Source organism: Cololabis saira, chromosome 22 (genome assembly GCF_033807715.1).
Source record: "Cololabis saira isolate AMF1-May2022 chromosome 22, fColSai1.1, whole genome shotgun sequence".
Lineage (NCBI taxonomy): Eukaryota > Metazoa > Chordata > Actinopteri > Beloniformes > Belonidae > Cololabis > Cololabis saira.
The window spans coordinates 12,643,461-12,657,754 of record NC_084608.1 but is presented as its reverse complement, the minus strand read 5'-3'; the positions used below and the strand labels follow the sequence as shown (position 1 = coordinate 12,657,754).

General features: G+C 38.6%; 1 protein-coding gene across 2 annotated transcripts; it reads right to left on the bottom strand.

The window, feature by feature from the left end:
- Positions 1-653: 653 nt before the first annotated feature.
- Positions 654-13,281, bottom strand: zc2hc1a (zinc finger, C2HC-type containing 1A). Of its 2 annotated transcripts, XM_061713610.1 has the most exons (10): positions 13,222-13,281; positions 12,664-12,737; positions 11,205-11,321; positions 10,666-10,692; positions 9,469-9,610; positions 9,081-9,223; positions 3,636-3,735; positions 3,408-3,483; positions 2,595-2,699; positions 654-2,145 (listed from the first exon to the last, which is right to left on the bottom strand). In XM_061713610.1, exons 1-10 carry the CDS (start codon positions 13,238-13,240, stop codon positions 2,010-2,012), a joined length of 939 nt encoding a protein of 312 aa, XP_061569594.1. In that variant the 5' UTR covers positions 13,241-13,281; the 3' UTR covers positions 654-2,009. The 2 variants fall into 2 exon arrangements, with proteins under 2 accessions (XP_061569594.1, XP_061569595.1); XM_061713611.1 differs by lacking the exon at positions 10,666-10,692.
- Positions 13,282-14,294: the final 1,013 nt, after the last annotated feature.

The window sequence follows — 14,294 nt, the reverse complement described above, 5'->3', positions numbered from 1 at the left end:
CAAACACAAATAAAAAAAAAAATTAGATGACAAACTGGAAAAGCTGGAAGTGTATTAATGAGAGGCATTCTTGAAACTGCCATGAATCCACCGGGGTGTTGTTTGTAGCCTGCAACAATTAAGTACTTGGCGTCACGTGCAGCGTTGGCAAGTAACACAGCCGCACTCTTCTGTTACGTAACACTGATGGAAACACACTTGACAGATGAATATCTTGGGGGCAGTGACACTCCTCGTTCACTCTCACTACTCTTTTCTGAAATCTGCACAGAGGTGTCCCGGGTCCAGAATATGCACCTGTAACTAATACTGCATTCCCAGTATTCCCGCCATGTCCTTGTCAAGCTTTTCCATTTAATTTGTAAGGATTAAGTGAACTGCTGCTCTACATCCATAACATCTAGTTCTCAAGGATCTGGACTTAGAGCCGTATTCCAAGCACTTCAGGAAAGTCCAATCACAAAGGGGAAAAAAAAAACCTGCTGTCCCAACATGTCGTACATACTTTCTTGTCATGTCCTTGTAATGGTTAGAGAATTACCAGCCAAAGTCCCTATCTGTAGAACAGTATCCAAACAGTGTAGAAACATATTTAAATGGCAGAAAATCTCAGTAAAACACAAATAAAGACAAAAGATGAGAGCAAGTGCTGTAACAGGCTGCCACCAGGGTGGTGCCACTATGGAACTTTATTGATGGTGGATATACATGGCTTTAACTCCAAAACCATATCCAGGTTAAGAACCATTGAAATCAGTACAGGAATACACACACCTCTCCAGTCGGTTCTAATACATTTTTGTCAACTGATAATGGTTTGCTTCAAGACAATTCTTACTTTTGAAATAATTAGAATCTTGGGAAATATTGATAACATGACCTCAGCAAAGAATGTCTCGTTTTACTGTCCCACCCTCATACGAAACATGAGATAAAGAGAGATCAACAATACCAGACAGGGGTCTGACTGTAGTTCATTTTACACTGAATACAGACTCCAGAGAAACACAGACAAGGAAAACTATTACAACTCATCTATGCATTGTTTGGGTTTGTAACAATTCCAAATAAAAGCATTACTTTAATCCTGTCGAGGATTGAAGAAAATATGCAGTCACTTATTATTCCGTGAAAATGAAATGGAATAAGAAAAATAAATAACTAATCTGAATGTAAAAAACAAAAGGAAATAGAACGGATAAAGTAAACACTACATTTGTCTACAATTAAATTATGAGAAAATCAATTCAGTTCAATTTCATTTATATACTGTAGCATCAACTACAACAGGAGTTGTTTTCTAAGTAACTGGTCTTTAAAAGCTAGTTTCAGAACTGGTCCCTGTTAAAAAAAAAAAAGGTAATGAGATTAAAACAAGAACTCATTTTCTGTAGAAAAGCTTGTTGCTTTCTTCAGTAGTCACTTATATTGCACCTCAGACTCTGTCCAGGAATAACGGGACCGTGAAAGCATTTCAGACCCAGGTTGACTGGGACTGAAATACTAGGACAGTCTTAAATATTTTCTGAGTGACACTCTACGTCCTTGTTGAAATATCAGACACTTTCTTTTCAGTGTGCATCTATGCTTCCTTGCCTCTCTTCTACCATCCTCTAAACTTGCACCAAAAGCCCAGATATCCCAATACTGAGCCTCCTCTATAAGTCTTCATCCATCCTTAGTCCCTACTTCCTAATCAGTTTGAAGAAAATAGATTTGCTTTTTCTTGTTATCAACTACTTAGTCCAGCTACTAATATGTATGGAAGTAATGTTCATTTGCATCAGTGATGTCGGCTATAGTTGTTACGTTTGTGTACACATGGCATCAAACCCTTCTGTGCTGATTACTTGACTTAATGGTCAGGAAATTAGACCTGTGGGTGAAAGTACAGGCGAAAATTAGGCTTTTTTTCTTTAAAATTATTAGCTTTGGTGCAACTCTCTGTTGCTAACTTGAGTGCCGGTGTGTCCCTATTATCCTTTGTTTTATCCGTGTTTTGACCTCCATCAGATACACATCCTCCTAACTCCACACTCGCAGCAGAATTTTGCAGATTCAACAGGGTACTTGGTCCCACAGGCGTGACAGAATTTACTCTTCATTCCACCATTGCCGACTTCATTTCCACCATCGGTGTCAGTCCTGAGAATTTGACAAAGATGAAAAAGAAGTAAGTTAAGAAGTATATTTGGATATAATTACACACGATCCTACATTTACACGCGTGTAATATGCATAGGGCGTTAATTTGATTAAGAGGTATTTCTTCTTCCTCTACAGGCTATCGTTATCACCTAAGCGCTGATAAACTAGATATAATCCTACCTATGCACACATATAATATTCGATAAGAACAAAAGAAAGTCTTAACTTGTGACACTACTATAAAGGAAGTCTGAGATGGAAATGAAAATCAGATCTGATTACATTGAAATTATAAATTTGCAAGTCCAACATTAAGTAAATGTTGCCAGAGGAAATGACAAATAAAAACTCGTATCGTAAAAGAGCTTTATGCAATACTCTATAAAACCACTAGAGGGCAGAGTACAGATGCAAGACTGTGGAAATGTCTTTGCAAGCATATTTACCTCGATATGTAGGAGTCAGGTTTCTTCCTGTTGGGTCCTACTCCAGACTGTAAGTTCCTCGCAGAGCTATAGCCAGAGGGAGCAGCTCGAGCCTTATTTCCCACGCTGACAGAGAGAGCAGAGGAAAAAAGGAGAGAGCAGAGTCAAAGATGGGTCAAAGGAAAACTACGGTACTCTTGATTGTGTGGTTTGTAAACAGATCAGATCTCAAATTTGAAACATGCACTTTACTGGCCTGTAGCAGCTACATTTATACTGTTTTGTTATGGTTATAAGGTCATCAGAGTACAACTTCAGCCATTCGCTTAAATCAACATATTTTAAGGTTAGTATTACTCTGAGATAAAATAACTGAGATGAAATTATAAAAAAAAAGAAAAAAGAAAAAGAAAAGAAATCTTTCTTGGAACAAAGTAAAGTCGTAAAGTTGAAATTCATCTTTCACTGCTGAGTCATTGTGATTAAATGGTCCTGTCTGGAGAAATGCAGGCGTAATATCTTTTGAGGGGCTGTCAAAAAATGAAAGTGAAAAATGAATAATAATAATAATCTTTATGACTGTAATTTATCTATTACCAGTCTGACTTTATATCAGTTCAAACATTTCTGATTTTGACTGAAGACACAACAAAAATCATTTAATCTCCAAGTACATGCAAAAGGAATGACTAAAGTGAGAAATATTTCATTAGACATGACTACAAGTGTATCAAAACTGTAAATGGCAATAATGATAATCATCAGTATCAAAGCGATGCTGACAAGTCTGGGCTCGTTCAGCAGCAGCGTAAACACATCTGTGAGTGCATTCACCCTGATGGCGGGCTCGTGAGGCCGGATGGATTACTCCTGACTGAACCTGCTGAAGATGCCTTACTCGAAGGAATTCCTAGTAAGAGAAACCAGAACAAGAGAAATGTTAAATAAATCCCTGTCCATATCTAAAAAACTTAAGCACAACTTGGAAACCTACTGCGGTTGCAAACAACTGTTAGAGTGAACACGTGAACGTGTGAAAGCTGATCAACACAGAGGTCTTACCACTGGGCGGTCCGAAGGCTGATCTTTGTGGTAAACGAGAAGTGGCCGGCGGGATTGCTGACGCAGGAGAAGAACTGGCCTTCTTAACAAGAGGCTTGTACTGAAAACAGAGAGCAAGAGCAGCAAAAATATGATGTCATGATTCCACACCTCTGACATGGATGTCACAGGTTTGCAGCCTTTATATGCAGTTAGTATATCCAGTAAAACCCAATTTGAACTTTTACATTTGCATTCACATCAGCAGGTCAGACTGCTGAGAAACCCAGTAATCAAGGTCAAGGAAACTGCAAAACCATGCATCACACAGAAGTCATCTCCCCCCTTGTTTTGTGGCTGTTACTACCTCTGAAACCTGCACAGAGAAGGAATGAAAAGTTCCGCTGCTGCGCCTTCATGCATTTCACACAGAGCAGTGAGGTGGAATAAATGCACTACAAAAAAAAACTGGCTTTGTAAATGGCGCCACTATCAGTTAACACTAGTGAGAAATGTGATATCGGAAGCCAAGCATGCATGTGCCGTCGCGCTGCCTCCGATGTTTTACTGATGATGTGTTGTATGCTTCAGGAGCTGCTCCATTATTTCTCTTTACTGTTGCATGTCTTTCCCAAAGAGCAGAACTGGTTTGACTGACATCTAATGAGGCCTTCCTATTCAACATGAAGGGTTTTCCCCCCATAGCGAATAGTTGTTTATATCATAGAAAGGACCCCAGAGTACTATACCACTGATATCTTCTCTGGCTGTCCAGATTTCATTGAAAACTTCTCTCTTTGGGGCACAGTGTAGCGGAACAGAATAAGCAGGTGCCCCATTTACAGAAGCTTCAGTCGTCATGCAGGATGTCCAGGTTTGAGTCCTGACCAGTGGCCCTTTTTAGCCTCTTGAAAGAACTACATGATAAAGAAACATAATTATGACACTCTTCCTTCCATTTTTATTTGAATACACTCAAACTAAAGCTGGGCATACACTGTGCGATATTTTAAATCGTTTGATCTCACACTGCACGACTAGATCGCGGAGTTCAAAAGTTCACAGCCCACGATTTATGGTCTCACACTGTACGACCCGATGCTCGGATGCTCACACTATACGATCATAATCTTCCCGTTGGACCTCTGTGTACTGGAACTCGAGGCCGGGTTTGGGGCCGGGGTGAGCTGTGTCCACCCAAACGTGCGTCCTGCCCACCCAATCAAAGGTTATGGGCATCCTCTATTTTTTTATAATTAAATTTTTTTTATATATATATATAAAAAAAAAAAAAAAAATCACAAAATATCTGTACCGTTTCTGATTGGGTGGGTACTGCGCATCATTTTTAGACACAACAATGAACGCATACCGCAAAAGTTGTGTCTCAGCGGAGGGACCCGGAGTCCCAGCAAAATGAGCACAGAGAAGTTCAGAACAGCGCACAGAGCGCACACTAAAGGCTGATTTATGGATCCGCGTTACACCAACGCAGAGCCTACGGCGTAGGGTACGCGGCGACGCGCACCGTATGCTGCGTTGGTGTAACGCGGATCCATAAATCAGCCTTTAGCAATTTGTGCCGTTCTGTGTGGCGATAAATGAAAAAAGATTAAACAACGCTGTGATTGGACAAGGAATTGGCTGGGCAGACGTGGGAAATGCGGTCTTTTTTTCTGCTATTAAAACATGATTTGTAATGTGAATTTGCAACACTTTAAACTACAAATAATAGTTTTTGACGTGACATCAGAGAATGTGCATGCTCTCTGCGAAAGGATGAGGTTGTAGCAGGGTCGTAGCACGACCAGGATTTCAAACACGTTTGATTTTCTTGCGAGCACACGATTCGTGATCGGGAGCTCGTCGTGAGGTGTTAATCTCTCGTCGTTACCCCACGTATACTGCACAAGGCACGATCAACGATTGGGTCGAAATCGGGCCCGATCCAAAAAATAGTTGCACGATTGGAAAATCGGCTCAAAACGAGACGATAATTGCACAGTGTATGCCCGGCTTAAAAGGTCAGAGTCTGCAACGCCTATTTTGATGAAATAATTGTAAGAGGAAAACCTCTAAATAGCTGCAATAACATCTGATCCAATGACACATGGTTTAAAAAAGAAAAATCACTTGAGCAGAAAACAATATCTATTCAAATGAACGACTATTAGATCAACTTGTGTTAAAACAAACCAACAAGTAAACTGTACAAATAGCACCCCCTCTTGGCCACATTTAAAATAAAATGAAGCCCTTTAAGTATTGTGTCATGTGGTTCATTCAAACATGCCTTTGGCTGCTTGTGGTTGTAAAGAACTACTCATGACATAATAGATGAACTACAAAAATGTCATTCTGAATTTGGCCAATTAAAAAAACTGTTTAAAAAATATTTTCCAAGAATACACAGTGAATCTTGAACTTAACTTTTGATATCTGCCAGCTTAGCATAAAAGTATTCAGCGTTTGGTCCCCACATAAAGAAAATAAGCTGGCATAAAAGTGAAAGTGGATAAATTAAATCCCCTTTAGCAGATATAACCCCAGAAAGTAACAGATTTGAGGATTAGCTTCAAAGGTTTAGAGATAAGATTCTACAAGGGCATCGATCTGGTACCAGCTTGGTGCAGGAGCTCATTGAACTGAACTGAATTGTGCATGTGGGTGAAGCCTTTAGCACGTCAGGGCTTGTGTGTCAGAGTAGCGGTTCCCCGCCCGAGCAGCCTGACGAGACCGACCGCAGCATGAGCTGTCCGGACACTGACAGCAGCTGCCTCTGTCTTGTCATGTGACTTTGGGACTTTCTCTGGCTCTGGTGAAAGTTGACTGCTTAAATACCATCATTCAATAACGTCACGTTAGCTGCGCACAAAGACAAACTCAAGTTATAGGTGGACTGACTTCCCATGCTAAATCACTTACATTATGTGGGTTCCTCTTACTGCTGGAGTTGTGGTATATTACTCTGGTCATGTAAATAATTATGGATTAAAAAATGATAATATACATTGATAATGTCATTACTCTCAGGAAGCATTAGTAACACTAACAGGTTTATTGCTTCTTCACATATTCTGAGAAAAAAAAGGTCTATCACCAATCAGTGCCAGCCCTGCTCTGCAGTGCCATCCTCTCAGTTTAGTCTTTTTTGTTCACCATCCGGCCTTGTCCACCAAATTAATTTGAAGCAAGCGCTTCACAAAAAAAAAAAAAAAACAACACTTGTGTTGTTGGGTTTTTTTTTTGTTTACTTTTAAATTGCTGAAAAAGAGTGAGAAAAGGACCAGTTCAGAACCAGGAAAACTCCTGCTACACTGTCACCAAAACTTTGCTCTTTCAGATGCAAGAACCAGGTAAGTCAAGGGGTGAGGGGTGGGATTATTGCCACAAAACAAAGTAATGTGGCCATAATTGTCAAGGTATATTTCTGTCGAGTTAGTAGAGGAATTAACAGATAATTGACACCAAAGTCAATCAGCAGAGGCCAATGTAGGAGGCATTTACCTTGCCTTGCAGTCAAAAACACAGACACAAAACTATTTTGATGGTGAAAAGAGCCAAAAGACCACTATATTAACAATATACAAAAACAATGACACATTTACAAAATGAAGCAGCAGTTAAAGTAATGACTTAAAATCAGCAGACGACAGTCAGTACGTTTGAAAGGTTGCAGAAGTGGGATCAATAAAAGTGACTTTAAAAATGGTGTTTGCACCTTCAATAATAGACATTGTTGGGGGTTTCAGTATCACCCACTTGTGTTTTTGGATCCTTCTCAAATAGCAGGGATAAATTCTCTTTGTAGCAGTGTTCATAAATAGCCAACTGTCCACCATTTGGAACCAAAGTGTCTCTGAACGCTCTCTGATGTACTAAAGATAGCGGCGCCCACAGCAGATGTCTTCAACTGAATTTAAAAACAGTGTTTGGACTGTCATCAGTAAATATTGCTGGGTTTTTTAGTATTATCCACTGACATTTATGGCTCCAGGATATAAAGTATAAGTCCTGTTTGTAGCAGCGTTCGTAAATACTGGGCAGCGTTTGGAGAAGCTGGAAATATCTAAGACATTATTTTCAAGGGGAAAACAGTTGTTCAACATCAGAAGAGATGTGTATCTGACCTAGTTCTTTGAAATGGCCCCAGCACCAGGGAAGTCCCGGCAAAAGCTTCAAACAGTACTAAATACTATACTAGTGTTACTGTTATTAGGATTACTATAATAATTTCTGAAGAAAATGTCAAAAAGAGAGGTCAGGCATCCAAATCCATGCAGGAAGCAGATCATTGTGGATATATAGGTAATCTAGGTATGTAGACAATCACAGGTCAATACTGTCTTAAAGTCTGCAGACTTAGTTTTCCCATTTTTTGCCTCACTTTGGTTCAGTTTAGGAAAATATCATAGGCAGGGCTGCACGATTCTGGACAAAATGAGAATCACGATTTTTTTGCTTAGAATTGAGATCACGATTCTCTCACAATTTTTTTCCAATATAAAATTTATTGCACTTATTACTTTAACTTTACAACAGCTGAACAAAAATATAATAACAATAAACAATAATAACAATTTAACAATATTTGTTCCTCCCTGAGTTGAACACCCTTTCAGAAAGGGGACTTGTAACAGATCCTGTAGTTCTGAGGCAACAAATTATTCCTCTGGCTGCTTTTTGCTGTAACAGCTGACATTGAACATAAAAACAATAAACATCTCTCTTGTCTTTAAATAATTTTAACAATAACAATTTAAACAATATTTATGTGCAATATGTGTCAGGTGATGAGAAAGGTAGATGTTTCTCCAAATGTAATCCACAATCATTAACAAAATATAACAAACATGACAACATGATAGTTGACCATGACAGGACTACGACAACCTAGAACATAGGCCTAGTCCTTTTTTTATGCAGCCATCTTTAAATTTTTTTTTTTTTTTTTTTTTTTTTTTTTTTAAATCGTTGTCATTTGGAAATGAGATTGCGTTCAAGCATGAATCGAGATCGCGATTTTTTTAACGATTAATCGTGCAGCCCTAATCATAGGTATATAAATATCATAGGTTTGTGTGTGTGTATATATATATATATATATATATATATATATATATATATATATATACACATATATATATATATGTATGAGAGAGAGAGAAAAATGTATCCTCTAAATTCCCCAGTATTAACAATTGGAAGGCTTTTTTTAAACTTTACCTCCTGCCATATTCTCTCAATCCCTAGATTTCATGAGTTTACAATTTCATGCTCCTGCTCCTCCAGGTATAGATAAAACCATTAAAAAGTGGTAATTAAAAGCGTCAGTATTTGAGCAAGTGTGGCAGGATAGTCATTCACAATTAAAACATTAGTAAACCAGGTCTTTGAATATCCCTGCTTACTTTGCAACAAAAACACTGATAGTCTGCATGCTATCGTTGGTGTGCATGTCTGTACCTGTGTGCGACCAGGGGACTTCTTGGTGTCTCCTAATTTGCCTTTGTTAGGCATGCGAGCAGCCTGCTCCTGGCAGAACTTGATGTGTCGGTCAGCTGCACCCTGATTGAACCTCCGATCACAGTAAGGGCACTGGACGTAATCTACGAAACACGAGGGACATTACCCCATGACCTTTAGTAAACTTGTAACATAAATCTTGCAAATCGATAGTTATAGCTGTCTGATCATATGATTTTATTTTTTTTTTCTTCTAAAAAGTTAAAACACAATAAGTGAGTGACCAATTTCACCAAATTTTCACTGTTACTGCTTTCCACTTTCAGACAGTTTTCTTTCTGTTATGTGTCCGTTCCTTGCTTGAACTTACACTACAACTGGTTTCTACCTGGGTCATAAGTAGGAGGAGGTGGTGGGGGTAAGGGTCCCCCGTCCTTCATGACCTGAGTGATGTTCTTGGCGGCCCGAATGGTGGCGATGAAGTCCTCATGTTTCTTGCGCCAGTTAGACGGCTTTTTCGGGGGCTCAGCCTGGTAGGACAACATCACAAAGTAGAGGAATAGTTCACAAGGTCCATTTAAGTTAGTTAGTAACTAAATCAATGTGTAATAAGAAAATACTACTACGCCCCCTGAATCCCTGAAAGCCAGATTATTTTACAATGTTTCAAACTAATGGTTAGACTGCCAATTATCAGCATGGAAATTCCTCATCTGACTGAATGCAACGTTCATGCCTCCTTGTGACCGAAGAAGAAGAAAAGAAAGAAAAACATGGACATTCCACAGTAACAACCAGAGTTTTCCCTTAAGTGGATGACTACAGGCAGAAATAGCTCACTGAGCGCCATCTACGCTGCCTCTGTGGCAACATGATGATGCAGTAAACGTCCTACTTCCTCCCATACCGTTATAGTCTTCACGTTCACAAAACACGAACCAGTTTTTCTTAATTTCTACCATATTCCCGGGAGATGATTTTAAAGAATATTCATCATAAGTCTATAAATTCAAAAATCACAAAAGTGTATAACTGTTAGTTGAAGAACAGACAGCAGAGGACATGCAAATGGATTTTTATCTTTCTTTTTTGTTTCAATATCATATCAACTGCCAGGCAACAGACATGGTCATTGGATAGTGACCTCCGGACAGACCGCAGGACACGACAGAAAGCCAGGAGTAACCTCGGGCATGCTGGTTTTAAGGCAAGTTGTTTGAGTGATCAGTTTCTAGGCCATGTTCAAAGGGACTGCAGCAGCACAGTCAGAAAAGATTAGTGTTAAGACAGTCAAGGGCATAAAAATATGTAGTTGAAAGCGGTCAGTTCAAGAATATAGGCAGAACCAGATAAAGCCAGTGATTTTTCAAATTATATTAATACCACAGGTATGATATGAAATAATTTCATTCTAATCTAAGTTTTTAAAACAAGGAATTATGTATTTATAAAGCCAAGAACAGACAAAGGCCTCCTTGGTCTCTACAGATGATTTAAACCACTAGAAATCATGAATAAGGAAAAAGAAAAAGAAAAAAAAAGGCCCCCCAAAAAAAAAAAATCAGACAACAACAAATCAACTTACTTTCCCACAGCCAGCTGAACTTTGTGACTGAAATACAATTGAAAATGGTTTACATATCAAAATAAACTGTCAACACATAACACTGTACGCCCCACACGAAACACCAGGCCAGGACAACATTGTACAAGAAAATCAGTTCTTAATGTTCTTGGCTGGTTGAATAAAGGTGAAAAGAATACAAATCAAAGAATCGTCTGTGTTTTTGTTCACCACAGTAAAGTTAAAAACGCTGAGAACAATCAAACAGTTGGTTCCCTTCTCAAATGTTCACATGACCTGCATAAGACATCTACAAACATGCACGCTCACTGCTCCGAGATCTCTGTGAACTCTACGACCTCTCGGCTTATGATATGGGATATTTAGATCTAGCATTGTTCAAAACATTAGGTGTATAAACACTTTCTATATAGAGTATATACACATATATAAACTTATTTCTGTAAGTAACGGCACTGAGCGTTTTTGGAAATTAAAAAGGGTTGGTTTTTTTATGTTTGTTTTCTTGTATTTCCAACTCTGGTAAGCTGAAGCCTTACCTTTGGTTTGATGGGTTTCAGTGTGGAGATGTCTGTTCCCTCAGCTCTCTGTCTGCTGGAATCAAAAACCCTCCTCCTTTTAACAGCTGACTTTTGGCAAATTTTAGCATGCTTCTCCTGTTCGAAGAGAAAAAGATGTTTTAGAAAATAATAATTTAAAAAGAAAAAACAAAAGGTAAATCCCCCTCAGTTTCTCTGGGCTCTGAAATTGGCTGGTCACCATCTCGGACTTCTACAGCCATTTTCAGAAGTGCATAATATGTTACTAGTACCCGGTATGTACCAATGTTGCCAATGCAGTACACAGTATGTCATATGCAGACAACTGCACAATCTGCAGTATGAAAGAGGTTCGTGGGAGTTACTTCCATCTAGATACTACGTCTACAAAAAATTGTGAATGTGACAAATGTCCATATTATGCTTTTAAAAATCCATAATTGTCTTTATCAATGCACATAAAGCAATTCATGATTTAAAAGTCCTAATACAACAGCAGCACAAGCACAAAGTGTTGTGAGCTATTTAATCACATAGAAAGACACCTTATAAAGTCTCAACCAATTCTTTTTTTTTGTCTTCTTCAAAACAAAATGTCTCTTATGCAACTGATATTATCATCTACTGTACTTTAAGACGTGAAAGTGAGACAGTATTGTGCAGTAAAACAGTATTTCCATGGTTTTGCTTTTTAAATCTTCAACCTTAAACATATTCTAGAAAAAAATAATAAAAAATAACTTAGTAGTAGTGTTGGTTTCTGCTGTTGAACACAAAAAGCTGAAAGCCCACTGGCTGAGAAAGGTTGTGGATAAAGCTGTTGTCCTGGCAACCTAAACACTTATAAGCACATGACACACCCCAAAATATTCTTGTTCTAAGGCCAAACTAATCAACATAATGGCTGCGTCCGAAATCCCATACTTACACCCTAATGAGTATGCAAAAACAGCATGTGAGATTTTTCAGTGCATCCGAAACATTAGAACGTACTCAATAGTATGTACTACCCATACTTATTCTGGAGAAATGAAAGTGTGGATTGATGGACACTAGCCAAGCAGAAACTTCCCACAATGCAATGCAGCAGCGTTTGGTTGCTAAGTGATACGTATATGTCATAAGTATAATATTAAGTATAATAATATTATTATATAATATTAATATTATAATATTCGTATATAATAATATTATATAATGTCATCTTGTTTCGGCCAGAATAAACGGGAAATAGCGGAGCGGTGCTGCTACTGCTGCTGTGACAGGAGTTGTTACCATGGTAACAACTCCTCCCAACGTCTCTGAGTAGTACGTCCCAATTAATGCATACTACTGATATTTACTCAAAGGTTTGCCGAACTAAAGTATACTTTTTGAGTATATACTGTTTAGTATGGCATTTCGGACGCACCGAATGTCTTCTCAAACAAACTTGTATCGAATATTGGAAATCACTTACCAGAGTCTTGGGGAGGAACCACCTCTGGCAGGTGTTGCACTGACACCGGTCCACCGAGGGGGGAGCATCGCCATCTGCGGGGACACCACAGAAAGTAGTTTAAAATGTAAAAAACAACAGCAATTAACCACATCTTACATTCAACTTCCTGATAAAATGATAATGTTTATGGTTTCTTCCCCCCCGGTAAAGCTGCACCGCATCACCGGCTCTTTACTATTACAACAATCACTCAATCACATGCTGCACACAGAGTATCCAACCATAGCGACGACAAAACAATCATCTAAAACGGTACAGATTCAAAAACGCTAGGTGTATTTGTGCTGAGCCCTGCGGTTGTGGGTTAGATGAGTAGTAACAGAATCACACCCATCACAGCAGCTACATGTAGCTCCGTCTCTACAACACAACACACTGGGACAATAAAGGCCCGCTAAACAAAAGACGCAATAAAAACCTTGAAGTTTATTTTGGAGGATACAAACGGAAAGATTGTAGGTTCAGGTTTGCCACGAAATAGCAAATAATAAGCAAGAGGATAGCAGTTTGGTTTACCTTCAAATTCTTCCATCATTAGGTGATCCTTGTCTGATGCTGCCCTTGTTGTTACCAGGAGGAACAAGAGGGTTCCCCTCAGCGCACTTCCGGCTTCGGAAAACCCACCCATTCTTGGTCTATCCACCTCTTTCCAAGCTAATGCAATGACTCTCTTGGCCAGCAGTAAGCCTATATCTAAAAATAGTTGATGTTTCTTTATTATGTTGCAATTAGCTGGGTAAATACCCCAAAGGAATACTTTTGGCTCTAGATGCAAATGTATATATAGATATTTTTATCATGTTTTTATTATTGATTACTTTGTTATATTCTTTTAAGAATTTACCTGGAAAGAATTACCTTGTCCATAAGATTGCAACAACATGGAGTGTTTTTGATTAGATGGGATAGATGGATTATGTATGTCACACCGGAACAACCATCTTTTATCTAATGCTAAAGCTTGGTTTTATGTCCCTCTCTCCCCTTTTGTTTTGCTTTGTCTTTTTACACCTTTTGTAAAAGTTTAGTAGTAGCATAACGTTGAAGCCCAGCATCCCTGTTCTAGGGACTTTAGTTCTTATTTCGTTTTTATTTCTTTTAATATGGTGGAAGGACCTTTTCATCTTTGTATTATGTGTATAATCTAAGATATACTACTATGTGACTCAACTGTAATTTTTTAGACGAATGTATGCCAATTGTGAATTGTCAAGATGAGGCACATGTGAACCATAAAAACCATAATAAAAAGAGAATTTGAAAAAAAAAAATTTACCTGGAATACTCGATTTATTTTATTTTTAAATTATTTTAGATAGGTTTGTTTTTGTTTTTTATGGAGCCCGGGCTCCGTAGTTTTTTGATAATTTGTCTGCTTCCTCCTCTAATGGTTCGAATGGCATGGAACTATCTTGGTTTGACTCATCTTTGGCTGCCAACGGCATCCCTCCTGTCTTATGGCCCTGTAATGTGTTAACATTAGAGTATTTCATTGGTTGTTACTGCACGGTTAATGGACAGAGAGTGGGAAGTGGGAGGCAAGCTTCATTGTGATTTCCCCCATTATCCTTCCCAAATATGGCATTAGA